The following is a 22398-nucleotide window of genomic DNA, read 5'->3' as shown; positions in this document are numbered from 1 at the left end:
CAAAAGGGATAGGTGGAGCTCTAGGGAGCAAGGAGATCACAGCATATCCTGAGTTGGAAGGAACTCACTGGGATCATCAAGCTCAACTCCTGTACAGAACACCAAGAGTCACACCATGTGCCTGAGAGCATTGTCCAAACACCTCCTGAACTCTGTCAGGCTTGGTGCTACTTCCTGGGACAGCCTGTTCCAGTGCCCAGCCACCCTCTGGGTGAGGAACCTTTTCCTGATCTCCAACCTAAACCTTCCCTGACACAGCTTCAGGCTGTTCCCTCAAGTCCTGTCACTGGTCACCACAGAGAATAGTTCAGTGCCTGCCCCCCTGCTTCCCCCTGTGAGGTAGTTGTAGACAAATCTTGGTTTAAAATATGAATTATGAACTTAGGACCATGTTGTATTTATAGTAAAATCTAACCACATTTTATTCAAAGAATAGTAAGGTAATTTGAAGGAAAATTTACAGCTAGTGCTGCTCTCATTTGTGTTGCACAGAAAACAACCCCATATGCATTCTAGAGCACAGCAGCTGGTTTACAGAAGTGAAACACATGCAAACAGAATTAAGTACACCAGTCAGTCTGGAAAATAGACTCAAGCACTTCCCAGGCAACAGCATTATTAACTGCTGCTGCTGCACTTCCTGGGTGCCAGCAGTTACCCGTATGGAAAGCACCTCAAATTTGCTTATCTGCATTTAACTGTAGCTTTCTTTATTACTACTAATGCTTAGTAACATATTGAAAGCTTCTTAGACAGGAGGATGGCTCTGCTGGAACAAAAAAAAAAAAATAATGACCTTTTCTTTATATACAAACTGACAAGATTGCAAAATCAATTAAAAACAGTTTTGAACATTTAATAAAAACTCATCCTAGAAATCCAACTTTTGGTCGTGAAGTCCCCAAATTCTCTTCTTCATCCAGAATCTTCTGAAGGGCTATGTGAAGTGACTTGCCTACTCTTTGTCCTGTCTGCAGAGCAAAGAAAGCAAAACAAACCTGAGACATATGTTTATTTGCAGGAAGACAACTCTTACGGAACATTTCCTTTTGACAAATATTTTCCCTTTGATGATTCATACACACCAGCTGGTATCATAAAATATGCTTTTAATTTAGAAAAATCATGGTGGTGAAAGTTTCGTTTTAACTTGATTAAGTTTTGGAAAAACATACACACAAAGCCAGTGCTCTCATTCATCACAGAAGCATTCCACAATCATTAATGCCAGGTCTGTGCATCACTGGATCACCCAGGAATACAAATTAAATTCTCATCAGGCAGAAGCACACATTAAAATTAGCCAGCACACAGAGCATGAAGCAATGAAGCTGCCAGAGGACAAGAGACACCTGACCAGCAAAGCAGGCTACTAACAGAAAGCCATCATATTCCTGCTTGGCTCCCTAGGGGATTGGATGATAAACTCAAAAAAAAAAAAAAAAAAAAAAAAAAGGAAAAAACCGCCTTATGCTTTTGGCAGCTTCCCAAAACTTTCTCATGAAACTCCCTTCCTAAGAGGTATGTCCTAGCATGTGTGTTCTCTACCAGTGAGGAAAAACTGAACATCCTCTGACCTGCAGCCAAATCATTCAGGAATAGAGGTGTCAGACATAGGTTTCTCAGCTCCTCCACTGGGCATTCCCAGGCCTTTCTGTTTTTCTTGGATGTTGAGTTTAAGGCAGGGCCAAACAGATAATCTCTGACCTTACAGAAAACATCTTGGGTTTTTTTTGTGATGAGCTTTATCTCTCACTCCAGCAGAGGAATCAGAGATAACACCTCTCTACCCAGGTAAGGGGGATGAAAGGCATGTTTGAATGCAAATAAAAAGCTCACTGGTACCATGGGATTAGCACTCTGGAATGACACTGTGACGCAGTCAAGTGCCGTATATTCAGCAATTCCCTCTTGAGACCAACTGTTGTCAAACTTGGCTCCAACTTCAGCATTCCTCACTAGAGCCATGCAGAAATTATCCATTCCATGTCTCTAGAAAACAGGGCCAGCTTGAACTATATAATTTTCATTCTGACTTTCAAGTTCAAAATCCATTTCTCTCTCATGCTCAAGGCCAAACTCAGGCATGAGAATTTACACTGGAGAACAGATTTAAGAAGAGCCTGAAGAAGGGTTTAAAATGGGTCTTATATGAATGTGGACAATATCCAGATACTAGTATTTTTATGAAGTAGGAGCAGATTGTAAACTCAATAAGGAAGCAAAGAAAAACAACAGTAAAATGAGAACAGTACATTCATCATAATGCAAATGAGTTGTGCTAGAACACCATGCACCACCAATTCCAAACACCATCTCTACTCTTATAGGGACTTTACCACGTTAGAAGTTTTGCTCTTTCAGTCTTTAAAAGACACAATAAAGGGGAACATGTTCTTTAAAAATACTCTCAAAGTTTCTCAGCTTGAGCTTTACTGTCTTACAGCTGTGAAGTACTTGCCTGAAACAAATCAAGAGCACCACACATTTCAGGCATCTAGAAGTTTAGACAGTGTCCACTCACATTAGAATCTGTTTCAAAGGAACTGCCTGTGACTTTCACAAAGTCCTTTGTGCACCAAATCAAAGCACCAAGGTCTCTGCTCTAAAAGCCCTTACTGAAGCTTTCTGTACACCCAAGCTCCAGTTCATCCAGTATCAATCCAAGACAGGCAACTCCTCAACATTCCTTACCTCCATCATTTCAAAAATACTCTCAGGATCCAGGCTACCTTTCCCCACCTTCTTCATAGAAGTGATGGCGCCTTTACTGGTCACTGAAATAAGCAGGCTTGCCAAAGAACAAGCTTCTTCCTGAAGGGTGGCATCCACCACGTGCCTATATCCAATCTGCAAGTTAGTGACAAAACAATGCATTAGTTTGCAGTTCTCAAAGCTCCCCCATTGAGAAATCAAACTGTGAATGGTGGCTTTGTTACTTATCTACAGCCTCCCATCCTAAAATCATGTGGCCTTTGGAAATAGTCAGAGACTGACTTAAAAGCACAGGATTTAAACAGCTTCTGAGCCCAAATTATGGATACATAAAGAGAGGTGAGATAAACATGTCACTATTTCATACTGTTTTCCTTTCTACCATCCTTTTATCTGTATGAAACTCCATATTCACCTTTTCCTGCAACTCTAAGTATAGACTTTGCTCCCCTCTAACTGAAAATTACACATCCCAAGACTCAGGTGAGCCCTCACTTCAGCAATGGCCCCTCTACTATTTATGCAAATTGCTTAAAAGAAATGCCAACCAAACTTTCAGGTGCTTCAGCCAATCACTAACACTTGCAATGGAAAATGCAGCACCCATAAAATCAACTGTGCTAGCTGTGTGCTATATATGGAAGACAAAAACCTGTTGGAATGGGAAGGGATGGTATTGCACCCATGAAAATGGAGTTCTGTCCTCAGCAACAAATACTCAGCATGTAACTCCAGGCAGATCACACAACCTCCACTCCTGAACACAATGGCCTCTTGTTTTAACATATTGAGATATCTGCTGCACTGTATCTTAAGCAAGGAGCAGATGAAAAATAATAAACAACTCATCTTCATGCAAGAAGATGCATTTCAAGAATTCATCAAGTACAAACCTACAATTCAGAGGTGCAAAAAACCCTGTTATTCAGTAAAAGTTCTTAATTAGGAGGCCAAAGACAAACAAATACAGACATAGAGGACACTGCCTATTTCTGTAACTCTAATTTTATCTCTAAGGAAGAAAATAAATGGCAGGTGAAATTAACAGGAACTGGAGTCTCTAGGCAGAAATTTGTCAGGCTTACTTTGCTTAGTGTGACAATGCAGGGCACCTCATCTACGCTGAGTCGAATACAATCGTAAGGGTCATCAGACAGCTCAATCTCTTTGGTGCCTTCCTCATCCTCCAGAACACGCACTTTGGGTATTCTATGGAAACAAAAGGTGCAAAGTCATTGCCAGAACCCACTACAAATACAGCTGTTACACAGTCACAACTCCAGGAAGTCCCTGTTCTTCTAAATGAGGCAAAATGTTTAGCAGAACAGTACAGAATGTGATCAAAGGATTAACAACTCACTCCCTGAGACTACAAAGAAAACACTGTGAGAAGATATTTAGGATAAGATTATCCTATTAACATCATTCAAACAGTTAAAATTTGAGCTGTTCTTTATACTATTACATGGAGAGAAATTAGTTTGGAACTTACACAAATCAGTTCTGAACAATTCTTTGTATGAACCAGAATATCACAGATGTACAGGAGACAAATTACCAAGACTTAATCCTTTTGTTCTGTGGTTCCCAACCTTGCAGACAACAGTAAAGTTGTCAGCATTACATCAGTTGCATTGCTTGGCAAAAGTGTTGACATGAGTAGCAAATACAAGTAGTAAAGTTGTTCAGGAAAGAATAGCACCAACCAAAGAGATTTGGGGTGAAAAGGTGACATTAATAAAATCCTTTCTCTAGAAAGATGAGAAGATTGGCAAGATACTCTACTGTTCTAAGGACAGGTATACAAGCAATATATAATGTATCAGGATGAAGAAGTGATGAAAATCCAGGCAGAAATCCAAGAAATGCTTTCTTCTCAGTTGTGAATGATGAGCTCTCTCACAAATGAGCCAGACAGGCTCTTTATGGCTCCTTATCAGTTGTACATACACTATATTTGTGATAGCCATCTAATGGAAGTTGTACAGGATGATTTAAGGCAGTTTCCTTAGCATAGTGAATAAAGTAATTTAAAATAATTTAGTAGAAGATGGTATCTCAAGCTGCCAAGACTGTCAGCATCTTATACGCCCTCATTTATCCAGGTGCCTGCTAGGATGAAGTACTGACTGAGACACTTGGCATTACTGGCCACTAAAACACACACAGAGCTCACCCACACTACTCTCTCTTTCACACATTTGCACCTGAAAACTAAGTATTTCAAGATGTCCCAAGACAGCTTACTTCAGTAACCACAATCTAGTTTTATGCTAGTGCTTTTGCAGTAACATTGTGTTTTATAACTAGACTCTGGAGGTTACATTCTTTTATGCCCTCTGTAACAAATCTCTTCTTTTAAAAGAGGAGATATGGACTCATTTAAGGAATATTTCCCCCCACCAACACAAAGTGATTTTTATTGATCCTTGGAAGAGTATTGTAGTTATCTGCGGCTAGTACTTCAAAACAGCTAACCCTGCTCCAGTGACAACAAATTCCCTGCAAGCACACTGGCCTGAGCCAACCCAAAACTAAGACTTTGAGTAAGCAGAACAATTGTGATGTGCACTTTTTTCCAGAAATGAAACTCCAAATGTTTCAAATCATTAGAAATGCATCAAAGCCTATTTTCAAGTTTAAAATATTCCATTAGAAGTTGATGGAATGAAGTCACAAAGTGACTAACCCTCAAGCTACAGAGGACAATGGACAACACTGGACAACAGTCCAAGGAAGAGGTGTACGTGCCAGAGTAGTGTTTAAAAAACAAAGCAAGATTCTAAGAAAATCTGTGAGATTAAGCAATTTTTAACTCCAGCATAAAATGGCTTTGAAACCAGAGCAGTGTTTGTCTGCAAGAAAAAGTTGCCAGAATTAATATCTGAAAAATGCCTGCAAGGAGCTTTTTTGGCCAAGAACAGATGAGAGAGGTGTAAATTAGAAATACTGCAAAGGCAAAAAGATCAGACACAAGCATCACAGTTGCATAAAAAGGGGGTAGATGGACAGAAAAACTATGCAAAGTGAATGTAGCATAAAGCTTCTCCAGAACACTGTAGATTTCTTCTCCTAGCTTGTGAATATTTATCTTAAGAAATAGCTCTACATGATTACTTTGCAACTTTTATTTTTCTATTTTGATTCCTGCAACTAATCAGGGCAGAGATCTGTACAGCAAGACTCAGTCTTGCAATAAACAGTGCTCTTTTCTTTGTGTGCAGATTTCACAAATGCAGAACCAGTCCCACCCTTCCAAGCAGGCATTGGTTCTGCCTCTACCATGCTGTGCAGCAAAAACCTCGGTGTCTGCAAGGCTGTTGTGTTATAAACTTTGGTGGTTTTGTAACTTGCCTATTTTCTGCAGCCTCAGGTTACATGCAGGCAAATTCCACAAGACCAAGTTTAATGTCCTGCCACAGTAGCTGGCTGCACATTTTGCAATATCTACTTCCATCATTAATAAATCCATCCCCAAACATCTGGGAGACGTGGGTAAGAAGAAAGCCTGGTATCTGCTATCTTGTGCACATGATCTTGATGGTAGTTTATAGAACTCAATGAACAATACAAACCTGTGAGGAGTTTTGTTTTAAGTATTCCCCCTAAACCAGTTCTATTGTCATTGTTCCATGCCTGAAGGGGAGAGAACAAGTCAGGTCAGGCATTCAAAGGATTTAAATCCCCTAAGTCTTGAGCAAAATTCCTTAAGTTGTGATGTTTGATTTACTTAGCTCTAAAGCAAGATGGGTCCACAGATATTACAAAAATGCTTAGAGCAAGATTTTAAATTGAAGCTGAAGTTTTCAAATGCCTATCTGAATATCTAAAATTTTGTAGCTTCAAAGACACAACAGCAGCTTGAGCTCCCTGCTCTTTGTTCCAATGCTCTAGCCAAGACTGGCAAAGATCTGAAAACACTTAGAACAAAAACTTGGTTGTAAGCAAAGTAGGAAAAGCAAGTAAGAGTCAAAGAGGGGACACATGTAGAACACAGTTCAGAACACTTAATCTGAAGCAATCTTCAAACTGACATCTTTTGTTGTTTGGAGAATAATACTTTATAGAGAACAGGCAGCTACTCTTAAACAACCTTGTGTCAATCCAAACAAAGCCCAGTAGCTACAAAGGGAAAGGGAGAGAATGAGGACAACAGGTTTTCACTCTGAATTTCACCTCTTGACTTTCTGAGCTTGTATGAGGTGAGCTGTACTAGCATTCCCTGCTCAAATCAACAAGATAGGTTTTCAAAGGTAAAAAATCAACAGGCAGTGTCTTACTGTATCACATTTTGAAATGATAATCAACTTCAACAAGACTAGTGATGTTCGCCCTTAGCTTAAAGATTATATAAAGGACACAGTTGTCATAGGAATAAAAATAAGTAAGAAACATTAAAATAACTATACCCTCCATCATGTTGTCTACATTCTTTTATTCACTTATTTCATTTGCTACTTTTTATGATTGTCTCTCTTTATTCTGGTTAAAGTAAGAAAAAACCTAGTTATCTTTTAAATAAAGTATGAGCCGTGGATCTGCAAAACAACTCACATGGTGGTAACTGTTTTAACTGTATGACTTCTGCATCCTGGCAACTCACACACAGAAATACAGGCATTTCTTCTTTTTACTGTACTGCCAGCTCCTTTGTGAGACATTACATTTCTAAAAGTATTTCTTAATGTTATAAAAACAATCTACTGTTAAAAGTTACTGCTGAGAATTTGATTAACATGAGAAATTTCTCAGCAACACACACAATTTCTAGTCTCAGATGGATAAGTCCCCCCTTATCCCTTTTGAAGTGTTTATAACCTGATATACTGCCTGTCTTCAAAAGCTTATTTTCTTCTTTTTGCGTGTACTTTTCCAGATCTAGTACTGTGACTTGATTCCTTGATAAATAAGCCAGAACTACACTAGCGACTAGCAGATCTCTAATTAATGCTGAAGAACAATTTGAGAGCCACTTTTAAAACATTTATGCTTGTAGGAGTCAAGGTTTCAAACCTCTACCAGCTATTTTTGCCATGTAAGTTTTCTAGCAAAGCTATTCACTAGGTTGTTTTTCTCAAGGGTGCTATAAAACTCTGTATTCCCTTTCACCTGCAGATAAAGAAAATAAAAATAACATAAAAGACAGTAGTGAGTCTTATTAAAAACACACAGAGAGGACTTGCATCATTCATTCTACTATATTGTATTTTCCCATTCTTTGCATTAAAATGCATGGAGCAAAGTGTCGCTGTCTCGGCTGTTTTATGGCCTGGAAAGGCTCGGGATGGCCTTGGGCAGCCCACGCTCCAAAGGACGAAACGAGTCTTCAGGCTTTTTCTCTCTCTCTTCAATGTTTATTATTTTCTTATCTACAAAGTTTTCTCTCGACAGAGGTCCGCACAGCAAGCCAGCCATGGACACACTCTGACTCCTTCGGGGCGGTCACTTATCTTTATACCCTAAATTACGTATACAATATTTACCTATTCTTTCCAATACCTTTCATCCTTATTGACCAGTGCACTTTTAGTAAGGACCAATCCCAAAGTGCCACCATCACCACAGAAGATGGAGGCCAAGAAGAAGAAGAAGAAGGACAGGACACACCCCAATTCCTCCATCTTACTTCTCTAGACCCCCCTGTACAGAAATTCTAAACCCTGTGTTTCACTCTCTAATTAACTTATCCCTTCACCATTTATCCCAGTGAAATCCTCCCGTCCTCATACAGGTGTCGTTTCTCGTGTAGGATCAAAGTCCAGCCACCAGACACTTCTGGCAACATTCCAGGACTTCCGAGCCCCTCAAGGGTGGTCTTGGTGACTCGGCACATCAGTCCTGCTGTGCTGAGATCCCACACAAAGCTCTTTTAAAGATACATCCTTTTCCCCTCCCCACAATCTCTCACTACCACTTTTTTCCTCTTCGTTTTAAAAAGAACTGCAGGCTGACAGTTAATGAGAACAAAATCAAAAGTGGAAAGCCAGGGCTGATTACAAATCAGTAGTCACACTGATAGAGGGCTTCTTATTCAGGAGCATCACACATCAGTAAATACTTCTTATTTCAAACCCACAAGGCATCAACACCAAGGCCTCCAAATGCTTGCAACAAAACCATATGGACAACACTACTTTTATGGATCTGGCTACAACAAAAGTTATATTGTGAACATGACTGTGCATAACATGCCATATGACACTTGATCATCAGAAACTGAATTAAAATAACATTAGTTCATGGTACTTGCATGCAAATGAGCGTCTTGTATCTGAATGCAAGCTGTCTTGGGAACTTATTTAAATAATTAAGCATGAAAAATGTTTTGCTCACAGAGAATGTTTCTCTTCCACTTCCCATGCCACTTCTACCCACATGAAATAAGATCTGTGCTTTACCTTGTGTTAAAGAGAGCTGCCTTCACTGCGATAGAGATTGCATCAAAGATGTTCCCACCACATTCCAATAACTGGGGAGGAAAAGGAGAATCTCTTTAAAAGAAAATCAGGCTAGTGTCTTTAAATGAAGTCTTTATTTAATTTAAACCTACTTGAAAAGGAAGAAAATTAATTACCAGAACAGGTTTTTAAAAAACAAAGTTGTCTTTAAAGCCTATCTATGAAAAGAAACAGATAGGAAATTAAGATTTCAGCTAACTGTATTATACATGCAAAATAGAAGAGTTAATGCACTTCATAATAAAATTAATGATAAAATTTAATAATAGAAGCTGAAATGAAACCACCACTGTTCTTAATCTTCTTGTGCTAAGGTTCTGATCTAGACTATGGCCAGAATACCCTTTATAAACTCATCACATTAGTTCTTCAGTGTTAAATTAAGCCAATCAATTTTCTATATTTCATTTCAAAGAGGAGCCTTTTAAAAAAAATATCAGATGGACAAAACCAACTAGGAGAATTGCTTTCACAGAAGAAACACACACTGTCACCGAGAACATGGTATGGAAAGCAAGTTATATAAGGGGTAGTTATGAAGGCACATCATGATTTATTCTCTTTATGGGAAAGAGTCATTGCCAGGTTTGTCTCACAGCTGAAAGTGATCCAAGGAGAGCCTGATGTCAAAGTCTTGCAAATGAGTGTTATCAACAAGTGAGGTGTACGGAGGGAGCCTAGCTCAGCTTCCTCCTGTGAAAATTGGGAGAACAGCAGTCAAAGGGAAAAGCAGCACTGCATACAAGGTAAAAAGGGAGGGCTCCCCATACCACTAACACCTTCTGCAGACTGCCAGACCAGTCAGAAATGTGTCTGTCCACAGCCTACTGTCACTTCTCTGACAAGCCCAGCTCCCAGCTGCCAGTACTATTTCCTGAGGACACACACACACAGAGAGCAGGCATTTGGATCCACTTCAGCAAGAACATATGGATGCTTCTCTGTGACATCAATCTACGCTGTATGATGAGAGCAAAACATGTTCTGCAATCCTGATTACATTGATTGTTCTTCAAAATTTATTTAAAGATGAGATAAACTCCTGCACAGGGAGTAAATCATAAACGAGATATGCTGTAAAGACAGCTACTTTTTATGAAGACAGACTGAACAGTGTAAAAAGAATGACAAAAAGTTGGGATAGAAAGCTAAATACAAAGGTGATCAGATTATTTCTTTGCAAGCAGCTGCTGGATACAGAGAGGTTAACTTGCCCCTTTCAGTCGTGATTGGATTTTACTCGCTAACACAATAAGCCCCACAATATCTGTGTTATTAAAACACAATAATGGGATGTGCCTGCACTGTTGCTAGGCTGGTGTTCAGGCTGCTGTTCTAAAGCCTCATCTGTACTACAGTGGCTCCTAGAGGCAAGGAACACTGCCTGCACAGAGCACGGTGCAACAATTCCTCCACAAAGCAATGAACACTTTTCTCAGCTCAAGCACCTTGTACTGACATCCCCCCCGTTTATTTAATTAGTTTTAGGACTAAGAAAGTCTGCAAAACTGTGAGTTATGGGAAGCAGAGGGGTCTTTTCTGGTTTTAATTTACTGATATGCAAGTGAAAAAGTTATGGGAAAGAAAAGACAACACATTATTGACCTAACCTAATCCAGAGAAGCTTTTCCTCCAAAAGTAGATTCCTAACTTCTTTTTAATCAGACTAGGGGCAGGGGAAGGAGAAATAGAAAAGAGGAAATCCTGGAAGGTACTCAGTAGTGAACTGCAAAAATTTCAAGAGAAACTGATGCACCCTGTCCTCCTGACACAAAATCTACTGCGACTGGATAGGGAATGATAAAAGATTGCACACTTTGATTCTCCTTGCTTAGCCCAGCAGGCTGCTGGGGCCATTTATGGGGAGAAGGCTATACATATATATCAAAACTTACTTAAAAATGCCTAAAAGCTTCTTATTTCTGACATCAATGGCTTGCTTAGAAAAGGAAGAAATTGGGGGAAACACAGAGAGAGTGAGAACAGGCCTTTGTGGTACTCCATGTTGATAATCTACTATTTGGAAGTGGAACACCTTCCAATATTAAGAAAAGAATGCATATTCTCTGAAAGGTCAAGGTATATATTCTCCACCTTTGACACATGTATCTCAATTTGTCCATGTGCCTGCATCTTTGTGATGTGCATGGCTGAAGTTATTTTTTCCATTCTGATTGTACAGAATTATAGCATTTCTCAAGTACACTGACCACTAGAAAATATTTGAGAGATGTTTTTAATTGATGAAGCTTTTGCATGACTGCAAAACACACTATTTTCTCTTTTGAGGCTGCATGTGTCAAATTTTGTTTACACAGAGGAGCTCAATATAGGTGTTTCAATCAAACTGCACATGGCTAAATTGCATAGGAATGGGGTATCTCCAGGCTCATAACATTCTTTGTGGATCTTTGTCTTCTGGAATGAGAGACTTCCAGACAAGTACCTTCACACCTGACTACAAGGTACCAGTATTTTCAGCTTTATGACAGATTTGAGGTTTATTTTCCCTCCAATTTAACTATGCAACTCAAACACCAATGTAAAGAACTTCCAGGAATTCTGAAGGAAAATATCACCCAAAGGACTCTCTATATGAGTGTTGATTTTATATTCAGAATCTGTCTCCCTCAAATGACAAATAATATGAGTTGCTCCTTTTATCAGCCCAAGTGTCATCCTTAAACCACACTCTATAAAAAGTAGAATTCTATAGGAATGATTCAGCAACAGCAGCTTCAGGAAAATCTGTAGGTGTCAAGCACCTACACTGTCACATGTAATATGATCACATACTATCACATGTCTACTGTTTAGAAAAGGAAATATTACAAATATGTCCAAAAAGTGAAAATACGGAGGGAAAAAAAAAGGTGGGGGTAGAACAGAGTAAGAGAGAAATATTAACACTATCTTGTTCTAACTGTACCAACTGCTCTTCAATGGCTCACACACAAAATCCCTGCAGAATGTAACATCAAAAAGACTCATCAAGTTTAGAGTCATAATTATGAACCTGCAACAGATTTTTTATTGGCACTGTAAAAAGAGGTAAATGTAAAATTCCTCACATAACACAGTGATACCTTGATACCTGATGTTCATAATTCTGATGCAATCAGTAGCATGAAAACAGGGAGGCTGTTTTTCTCTGTAACTGTAGATAATCTACAAATCTGTCCAGGAAGAATCAGATAATGACCAGCTATACCTCAAAAAAAAAAAAAAAAGCTATACAGAACAGTGTGTGTAATTACATATATATATATATATATATATATATATATATATATATATATATACACCACACACACATTGAGGCAGGGAAGCAGACTGCTTTATGAAAGTCTTTGTTTATGCAGTGCCTATGCAATATTTAGCAGCATGCTGCTTAAATAAGCACTGCATTTAATATTCTGTACCTCTGCCTGTAATTACCTAGTAACTAAAGGCCCCAGTGTGATTTCTCAGAACTAACACTTCATTCTCCATTAAACCTTGCCAAGCTGCAATAAGCCAGTGACTAGGACTGTTAAAGCACTCAGCAGAGGTACATATTCCATCATTTTGTAGCTGGACTGTTGTACCATATCTACTCTAATTAGGCTAATGCTACTGCATTTTAAATACCTAGTGAACTAATTTTCACATTTATTTAGGTCTTAGTCTAAATGTTCCTGTATTGTTCATCAAACCCCTGTATTTAATTTTCTGGCTGTACAGCTTAACATTTTGCACATTACTTCACAGACCCTAATGGATTCCTGTAATATCCCTTAACATATTTTCACTTTCAAATTTGATAAACAGAAACTCAACTTTGGACCAATAAGAATTGGAAATAATGTTCAGGAGAGTCTGACTTGCAGACTTCTGTTGAAATTCCCATGACAGAGTGCTTTAAAAGCAGCATATTTGGAAATTGGGCTGCTGCATTCATCAGATTTGTATGCATAAAATTCAGTGTCCATTACTGTCATGGGAACAAATATTCAGTTCATCCTCTATGTTTAATACACATATACAAGTTTCATCAAAAAGCACCTCAGCTAAACCTAGCTGTTGCCAAAAAAGTTTCTATTTTACTTTAGTGAATTAGTTGTGATAAGAGTACAAAGAGCCAGAGAGATGGACAGTTCTGTTAGGGCTAACATACACCCATGATAATTTACATTCACTCAAACAATGTATTTGCTGTTACATCTAGCTTGGAAAAGAAGTTTATCCTTCTTTAGTGGCAATTTCCTTGTCAGTATAAGATCACTGATTTTTATCTGAGACACATTCAGAGTATTCAATGTTTTATTAGTTCTGCAGTAGAACACCAGCACCAAGAGCAGAAAAGGAGCAAGCTGGAATTAGGGATGAACTACTATAAGTAGATAGAAAAGTGCCATCCATGCTGTGATACATTATATCACATAATGAGAAGCTTTTTTTTTAAACAAAGAAATAGAGAAGGTTATGCTAAGTCAGTCTCTGCCTTAGAAACATTTTGCTGAATCTTAGTTTTCATTTCTGTACTTACCAGTACATCCACATAGAGAACCCAGCAGTGCTCTTTGGGATTAATACAAAGGGATTTCAAGTCTACACTGTTCTCACAGCTGAATACTCTGTACAGTGTATTTGCTATATCTGTACCAAGTTCTTCTCCTCCCCGGCCTTCCAACTCAGGAGAATTTGAAGAACTAGATAAAGAAAGAAAAGAATACTTTCACTTGTGAAGCAACAAATACCCAAAGAACATTTCTTACATATAAAGCATTAAAAGTGTCTAAGGATTTATTTGTACAAGAATAAGCCTCCTAGCTGAAAAGGAATTATTTCCATTTTGCATTAGAGAAGGTTTTGATGCAGATAATATACTGACATTTTGTTACAAATACTAACTAAATCCCACTACTATCTTCAGTTCCCCAGTTATAATTAAAGTTTGGTGAATTCTCTCAGAGATTATTTCTTAAGCACTGCCAGCTTCTATCACCTCTACTCTTAAAAAAAAAAAAAAAAAAAAAAAAAAAAAGGGACATCTGTATTAAGTTCACAACAGCTACCAAGACAGCCTAGTGAGAGTTGAATGTTCAATTATTAAGAGACTGGCTAAGAGGAGACAGATATGATGACATGACAAGTAGAATACTAATTTCTTGTAAGTAACATGACTGCCTGACCTTAATTGGTAATTTCTTTACTGAGTGTACTGTCTGCTATCAAGCCCCTAGAAGAAAGCATGTCATTACTCTCTGCAGCTTATGGAGAACAGCAACTAAACATCTTTTCCTGAAGCGATCTGACAACGTGTGTAGTCTTCACTTCCCTGATTCCAACGTAACAAACTGTTTATGAGCAGTCATGCAAGAAAGTCCTTGGGTGCTGGGGTTTGGTGCACAGCTAAAAACTTCTAACAATAAAAGAAAATGAGCCTACAAAAAACCCCCTAAAAACAAAAAACCAAAACAAACAAAAAACCCAAACAAAAACCAAACCAAACCAACAAACAAAAAAACCCCAAATAAACAAAAGCCGAACCAAACAAACCAAACAAAACCCGCCCCAAACCTAACAAAAAATGCCTTGCCTCCAAAGAACAATCAAATAGAGCATAAATGTCCAGAGATGCATATACAGCAAAACAATGAGCAAATTTTCCATACCAGCCTCTGGTTTATAAGAGAGGGCAAGAATATTCTCAAGCAGTGGACCTGTAGCAGCATTGCAAATCTTGTTTTAAAATAAACCAGTCAGACCTCTACCAAATTAATCTCTCATTGGAGAACACATCAAAGGAATGCTTACACAGAAGCAGTTTTGGTCTGTTCAAAATCAGTAATGGCCATGCCCCATATTCTCCTGGTGGGGCACTGCACTGCTACAGGGCATGTCACAGGGCAAATTTCTCACGACATGTACGTTTTGTGTCTATATGATGATACAAAACACCAGGAATACAAAAATACAGCAGAAAACTAGGTCTTGGATAATAATCCCTTCACCTTAAAAAAAAAAACCAAAACCAAACAACTAAAGATTCACATTATCAAGATGTGACTTCAACCATCAAGTGAGCTGTGCCAATAATAGCGCAGAATCTATAAGCTTACATATAATTATCTACTATTATTCTTACCTCACAGTAACTCTCCCAACTTCTTGTTTTGCAGAGTTGATGAAAACTCTGCAAGACAGATTTTTCTCTGTCAGGAAGAACTACTGGATTTTATAGAAGTTATTTACTATTACTAGAAACATAGCACTACACATGCTTAAAATACAAAGAAACGTTGCTGCCAATTAAGCACCGATCTACACTTCTAAACTATATTTGCCACATGAATAAGCACTGCAAGTGTGACACACAATATTATTCAGGGTTATTAGACACCAATTTTATGAGATAGGATCTGATTTAAGTATAACTCAGTGCTGAGTCAGGTCTTCAAGTTGTATTAAACAAGCACTTATCCATGGAAGCAGTTTTTATGCAAGTTAACAAGATCATTCTGTTTAAGCCATAGTTATGCAAGCATTATGATCCCTATGGCAAGCTGCAAGAATTATGCAAACTTCAATCTATGCCTCATTATTATTTCTAAACACAAAGTTTTATCAAATGTTGTATTTTTTGATTAAGATTGGATGCTTTCTTTGACAGTGAGTAGAAAGAACCTAAGACTAAATTGGAATATCACTGTACATTTCACTGTATCTTATTTCCTTTATCATTTTAACACTTCTTTTCCTTGCAATCACAATGAAATAAAGAAGCAAGGTTAGCAGGATATGATTGCAACTATTTGGTAAATACTGCCACCTAATGCCTACAGATTATTTCAGTAACTTACACTGGGCAAAATTTGGAAAGAGGATGTCTCAACAGACTAGAAAATGACAAAAAACTTTGCTTATGGAGAACAGAAGGAACTTTGTAGTGGTACAGAATTTCTATGCCAAAGCAGCATGTAACTTTCCAGACTACCAAAATAATTTCAGTGACACATTGCCTAACTATCAGAGATTCCTCTTAAAGCATAATGATGCTTCTATCACTGTATTCAGATCTCTACTGAATTTCAAAACTCCTCCTGTTGCCAGTCAAAACCTTTCTGTTGCAACAGTTACACATTTCTCACTTACTGCTCAGGCCATTAATATACTGTAATCTACAGATGGTCAGATCTGGACAAATACATGCCTTGCTTCCCTAATTCCACAAACAAAATTGGATGCATTCAAAGAATTCAGATGTCTGCTTTTCTTCTTGTTTCTATTTATTAGTTTGAAAGTGATAAATCAGATCAGCCAGAAAGCTCAAATGTGATACAAGTAGACCCAGCAGTCTTACAGCATCAAGGGCCAGGATGGATGTCTTCTCTAGTGATGAAAGGTAGGAAGAATACCACACATATTAGGACACAGACTTGTTTTATGATAATTAATTTCTAGGATCATAAACCAGTGCCCCTAAAATATTCCCCTCCAGAGATTTGCATTAAAGTCTGTCACAAAATGGGACTAAGTGTGCTCCTCAGATTTCAGGTAAAGGACTCAGAGCAGAATAAAGAGAAACAGAAGTTTGGAGCAGAGAATTATACACATGATCCAGCAAATGATTATTTTCATCAGTAAAAGAAACCACGAAAGTTTCAGGAAATGAGCATTTTAAGATAGCAATCACTGCAGTCTGAGTTTTTATTATTAGCTTCAGCAATATAAAAGCCAAATAGAACACACAGGAACTTCACCAGAAGATTCAGGGTATGGAATTCTGCTCAGTTACTACCACCCAGTGGCAGTCTGGCAAAGCATCAGGGTACTGACAGCAGCTCATTCCCCTTGACAGAGGGAAGCTGCTTCCACTTCAGCTTTTGTTTTTTGCATCTTTCTGGAAGCTAAGGAACACCTTTCCCCGTGCCACAAGCATGTGACAAGTGACTCCAGTCCTCTAAAATTCAGGCCCTTGGATCCTGTTGTCACAGAAATTAAAGATGACTTATTTCCTGAACTGACTAAATCCAACTCCCACAAGATTGATGCACATCTCCCTCCCAGCCCATGAAGCAGAGATTAACAGAAAATGCAACTGAACATTAATCTAATGAGTTGAAGTTTTTCTAATATCTGTTTTCATACACAAGTATCACAGAGCTGCCATATGTCCACAGACCACTTTTTTTAGGAATGAAATCTCCCTGCTGTCAGTGGACTTTCTTCATATAGAGATAATCAGAAAAAAGCCCCAAAACAATAAACATGTACCACTTAAGACCCTTCATACATGAGTTCTAACAGCAGGATCACATTCAAGATCATCTTCCCATCTGATGTTTTCTGAACAGCAATTGTAAACAAACTATCAATTCACAGGTGAGTGCTTTCCTTTAAAGCATAAGTTTCCACAGTTAACTAGAACATAGTGATGTACAGAGGCAGTCTTAGATAAGGCTGCATAATGTGACACACCAATGTTAAGGCAGATACAGACAATTAGGTCAGAAAGATTATCAGACATACACTTAGTAGCACTCATACCTTAGCTTTGACAATGGTATATTGGTTTAATGTCAGAGCAGCAACATTTTTTTTGTTTTTAATAAAAATGAAAAGAGATGTCACATGCAAAGCAGCCAACTTGACATGGCTAAGGCTTTTATGAGAGGTCCCCAAAGCAATTTTAATCATAAAGAACAGTTTTGGGTAAGTCTGCAAGACATGGATACTGTAGTCTCAGGCTGCAGACAATTTAAACTAACACTGAGATGTCACTGTGCTATCTCAGAGCAACCTGAAAACAAGAGTTCTCAGTTTGCTTCTAGCTTCTTCCATAATTCAAACACTGTCAAACTGTAAGGATAAACAACAGTCCATTTATAGCAAAATGCAAGAAATCTGATTAAAAACAAACACCCTTTTAGTTAATGAAAGATGGATTCACTCATAAATATATAACTAAAATGTCTAATCATTTTTTGCATCTGAAATTTACACTGGGGGTTCTTCTTTTTTTTTAAGTTTTGTACTAAACACACTTCAAACTTTTTCCACTGCTTTCACAGACAAAGTAAGCAAACCTTTAAGTACAGTCTGTAATGGTCAATTCTTTTCTTTCAACTTACTTTTTTTGAAAGAAATTTTCTCTATTTTATCATGGTAAAAACAATCCTAGACATTTTAGTCATGAAGTCTGGTTCCAAGCATGTGTACTTGAACCATTACACTTTTCCAGCAGCAGTGATGCTATGCAATTTGGGAGTGTTTTATTTAACCTTTTTTCATTCTTTAATTCCTGCTGATTTGCTTCTTTTGGATTTGCAAGACCAGAAAATTTCTCAACATTCACTGCTACTGAAACAGTAAAATGATTGTTTCTAATACTCAAACCCCTAGAGGAGGTTGGTGGAATGAAGGCATAAACTTCTGAAGAATGGCAAGACCTGATTAGTCATTTATTCCAAATATTAGATCTATTTCATTCTTTTCTAGTATACTAACCAGTCAACAAAAAATTCCAGGTAACCTTCATCTGGTTTCTCCAACTTCGGTGTCCCCATTTCAGCTTTTATGCCTACCAAGATATCAGTCTCTCCCTATTAAAACAAAAACACATCACACAAATGGAATTATAATTACAGAACTATTTGTTTAATTTAAATGTCTATGGTAAGCTGACATTTCAGCCTTTCAGTTATCAGATCGTTCTATCAGAGTGAACTTAAAATAACATTTTCGTAAAAAACAAAAGGCTTTAGAAGGACAATATTAAGTGTAAGAAGATTCTTCAAACAATTATCATACATGTTACCTATCTCTAGGTTAAAAAGACTCTTAATATCCAAGACTACTTCTGTCATTTTGGTTCTGCAAACAGCTCTTTCGGCAGAACTTTCATAATGGTGCACAGTACATTCATCTTCTTCTTCTTCAGTCAACACGTCAGAAAGTTTTGCTTCATTTTAAAGGAATAGAAATTTTTGCCCCTCCCAGAAAATAGGCACAACAGCGACTTCAGTTTTCAAGATTAAATGTTAGATTAGTTCAGACTGAAGGCTGTTCAGGCCCTTTACAGTAAATCCAGCTCAAGCCAGCCTGAACTAATTATACATCCTGCCATTATTTCCATATCCCATCGTTTCAGTTACTGCTATACCCACACATGTTATTACACACACAAACCTATCTACAAATAGCATCAGATTAACTAGTCACATGAACAAGCAATTTCATCAGCAAGGTACCCAATCCCTAAGAAATTTACCTACCAGCTTTACTCTTGCAGATCCACTTGTGTTTGATACAACATCTGTCTCTACTTCCGCACATCTGTAGTCTTCACAGCCTCGACCATCTACACGAAGGTCTTCCTAAGTATGACAACCAACATACTGCTAAGGGAATCAGTAATGAAAAGCAAAAACAAAACAAAACAAACAAACAAAAAACCCCCACCACAAGCCAAAAACTGTGACTTTAAACTTTCCTTCTCCCACACCAAATGCAGCAGTAAAAAGGATATAAAAGCAACAGCTTGTAGTTTCACCATGGAATACAAAAGAACCTATACTTTTTAATTTATATCTCATTTATGTAGAGCTTGTAACAAGCAATCTGCAGGCTGACATGAATTGCACCGAGTCCCTCTAATTCCCAAAAGAAAGTTTCAGATTTCATAACTGTAAAGGTCTTGGCTTTAATTGGTACTTTACCTAACACAACCCAGCTCCATCCTGGCATAGGCAAGTTCACTACTTTTACATCAGTAATTAGGACCCCAGCAGACAAAAATAATACAACAGCCTTCCAAATGCTTTCATCCATTTGTATTCCACAAACGAGTATTATACATCCTCTGATACTATACAGCTTGTTTCCATAAAAACACGTTGTTTTTCAGTAAACTTCAGTAAGAATACAATTCTTTTCTCTTTGGGGCTTCTCCTTAAGCACCCTTCACTCTTCCTCCTTTGTCCACTCATGTTCCTTTGCTAAATTACAGGCTAAAACTCTATGCAATGGCAATAACTTGAGGAAGAGCCAGGGAAGAGCAAGGAAAGAGAAGCAAAAAAAAAAAAAGAAAAAGCAAGAGGGGACAGAAGGATATTAATCTCTTAGAGATCATCCAAAGGAGGGCAATGAAGATGGTGAAGGGCCTTGAGGGGAAGTGGTTTGAAGAGATGCTGAGGTCACTTGGTCTGTTCAGCCTGGAGGAGACTGAGGGGAGACGTCACTGCACTCTACAGCTTCCTCATGAGAGGAAGAGGAGGGGCAGGCACTGATCTCTTCTCTGTGGTGGCCAGTGACAGGACCCGAGGGAATGGTCTGGATTTGTGTCAGGGGAGGCACAGGTTGGACATCGGGAAAAGGTTTTTGACCCAGAGGGTGGCTGGGCACTGGAAAGGGCTCCCATGGGAAGTGGTCACAACACCAAGCTCGACAGAGCTCAAGAAGCATTTGGACAATGCTCTCAAGCACATCGTGTGTCCCCTGGGGTGCTCTGTGCATGGCCAGGAGTGGGTGAAACTCGTGGCTTCCTTCCAAATCAGGATATGATGTCATTCTGCGAAAACAAATCCACGTCCCGCTCTCAGCCGGCTTCCCGTCCCGATGCTCGATGTGCAGTGATAACTCCAGAGGTTCGCCACCAGACACAACGGGGGAGGGCTCCCTCCCTCCCCTCCCTCCTCCCCAGCCCAGCTCGCTCCGTGCCGCCGGTACCTGCACGCCGTGCACGATGTAGAGCTTCTCCGCCTCGCTCAGCACCACGGACGCCATTCCCGCCGCCTCCCGCCCGCACCTGCGCAGTGCCCGCTTCCTGCCTGCCTTCCTGCCCGCCCTCCATCCGCCCGCCGGCACGGATAGCGGGGACGCTGCCGGCTATCCCGGGCTGGTGTTCCCCCCGCCCAGCCGGCACCGCCGCCCCACAGCGAGGGCTCCCCTTGCCTGGTGGCCAAGCGCGGGGTGCAGCCGGGAAGCCACAGAAGCCTTTCACGTACCGCTCTGGACACGGTACCCACTGGGCACCCCGCATCCCGGAAAACGTGTCCCGTCCCAGCAGCTGACCCTCGCGGTAAAAACAAAGCTCCCGCTTTCTGCCAAAAGCTCCTCCAGGAGGCTGTGGAGGCATCCCGGTGCACAGCAATGGATCGCATGGTCATAGTTCTCTGCGTTTCCTCATTTTCCTTGTGGAGTTTTTAATCTCAGAAAGGTCCAAGCGAGGTGCGGTGCGCGGGGAAGGCTGGTGCGGGAGCAGGGAAGAAACCAAATGCTTTCCTTAAGGGATTCTCATTGTGAAAAACGCCAATCACTTGTTTTTAAAAGTTTAATTATAATAAAGTAGTTATAAAAATAGTAATACAATTACAGTAATAATAATTTGGACGATTTGAATTAGGACAATATGAGACAATAGAGACAAAGAGTTATGGACGTCCGGGTACCTTTTTCTGGGCAGCACGAGCCTGAAAAAGGATCCCCCGTTAACAAAGGATTAACCCTTAAAAACAACAGCCTGTTGCATATTCATACATCTCATACATGATGCATAAATTCCATTCAAAGACAAGATTCTGTCTGGTCATCATCAACTTCTTCCTCTGAATCCTAACAGCACCTTCGAGGCGGGAAGAAGTTCGTTTCTTCTGATAAGAGGGCAATAAATTCTTTTTCTCTGAAAGATTTAGGTGTCCTGTGGCTGCTCTCTCACTGCGAGTCCTTTCTTGAAAAAAAGTATCTTACATAGCATAGTTTCTATTTTAACATTTCTTATAACCTAAAACTATATTTAACACACTACTTAAGAGAATTAATACAGCATTACTTTCTAACACAAGACATATAACATTCATTTTAATATTTGCGAAAAGCCAATCATAAAATATGCATTTTTCACATCTTGGTCCTGTGCCAGATATTGCTGGGAAAGTGGCGTGAGAAATGTGATTAAAAACTCACAGTATATATTAAAACAATAATTAAGGGTTGGGTTTTTTTGACAGCCTTAATTGAAAGTTTCATAACAGTCATTAATGTAAGTTTGCATGCTTTTTTGCACAGCTCCTGTGTGATAATTTTCAGAGTATTTTAAAAGATTCTATCTTGACTTCACACTTATGCTTGCTTGGCTAAAAATGATCCATGGCTCCCAAGGATTACTCAGCACACTGCCAAAGTTTATGCAGCTTTCCACAACTCCTTGTTGTACAAAGCATTCCTGTCTGTGCCTACTCGA

The 22398-nt window shown here is 39.0% G+C and overlaps 1 protein-coding gene across 1 annotated transcript; it reads right to left on the bottom strand.

Moving 5' to 3' along the window:
* Positions 1-722: 722 nt before the first annotated feature.
* Positions 723-20961, bottom strand: EXOSC7 (exosome component 7). Its single transcript, XM_054274198.1, has 8 exons — positions 20886-20961; positions 19433-19534; positions 18666-18760; positions 13702-13864; positions 9114-9184; positions 3801-3924; positions 2695-2850; positions 723-971 (listed from the first exon to the last, which is right to left on the bottom strand). Exons 1-8 carry the CDS (start codon positions 20940-20942, stop codon positions 867-869), a joined length of 873 nt encoding a protein of 290 aa, XP_054130173.1. The 5' UTR covers positions 20943-20961; the 3' UTR covers positions 723-866.
* Between the last annotated feature and the right edge of the window lie 1437 nt (positions 20962-22398).

Source organism: Melozone crissalis, unplaced genomic scaffold (genome assembly GCF_028551555.1).
Source record: "Melozone crissalis strain CALT ecotype California unplaced genomic scaffold, PUWL_Pcris_2 ptg000016l_1, whole genome shotgun sequence".
Lineage (NCBI taxonomy): Eukaryota > Metazoa > Chordata > Aves > Passeriformes > Passerellidae > Melozone > Melozone crissalis.
The sequence above is the reverse complement of the archived record's forward strand: the minus strand, read 5'-3'. Positions and strand labels throughout refer to the sequence as shown.

What these genes read in the sequence shown, in the direction of transcription:
- EXOSC7 (XM_054274198.1), bottom strand. Translation starts at nt 20,942, where the DNA reads ATGGCGTCCGTGGTGCTGAGCGAGGCGGAGAAGCTCTACATCGTGCAC. An exon ending in CTGGAATTTTTTGTTGACTG is followed by an intron (nt 13,865 to 18,665) that starts GTTAGTATACTA and finishes TTCTTTATCTAG; the next exon opens with TTCTTCAAATTCTCCTGAGT. An exon ending in GCATTGTCACACTAAGCAAA is followed by an intron (nt 2,851 to 3,800) that starts GTAAGCCTGACA and finishes ACTAACTTGCAG; the next exon opens with ATTGGATATAGGCACGTGGT.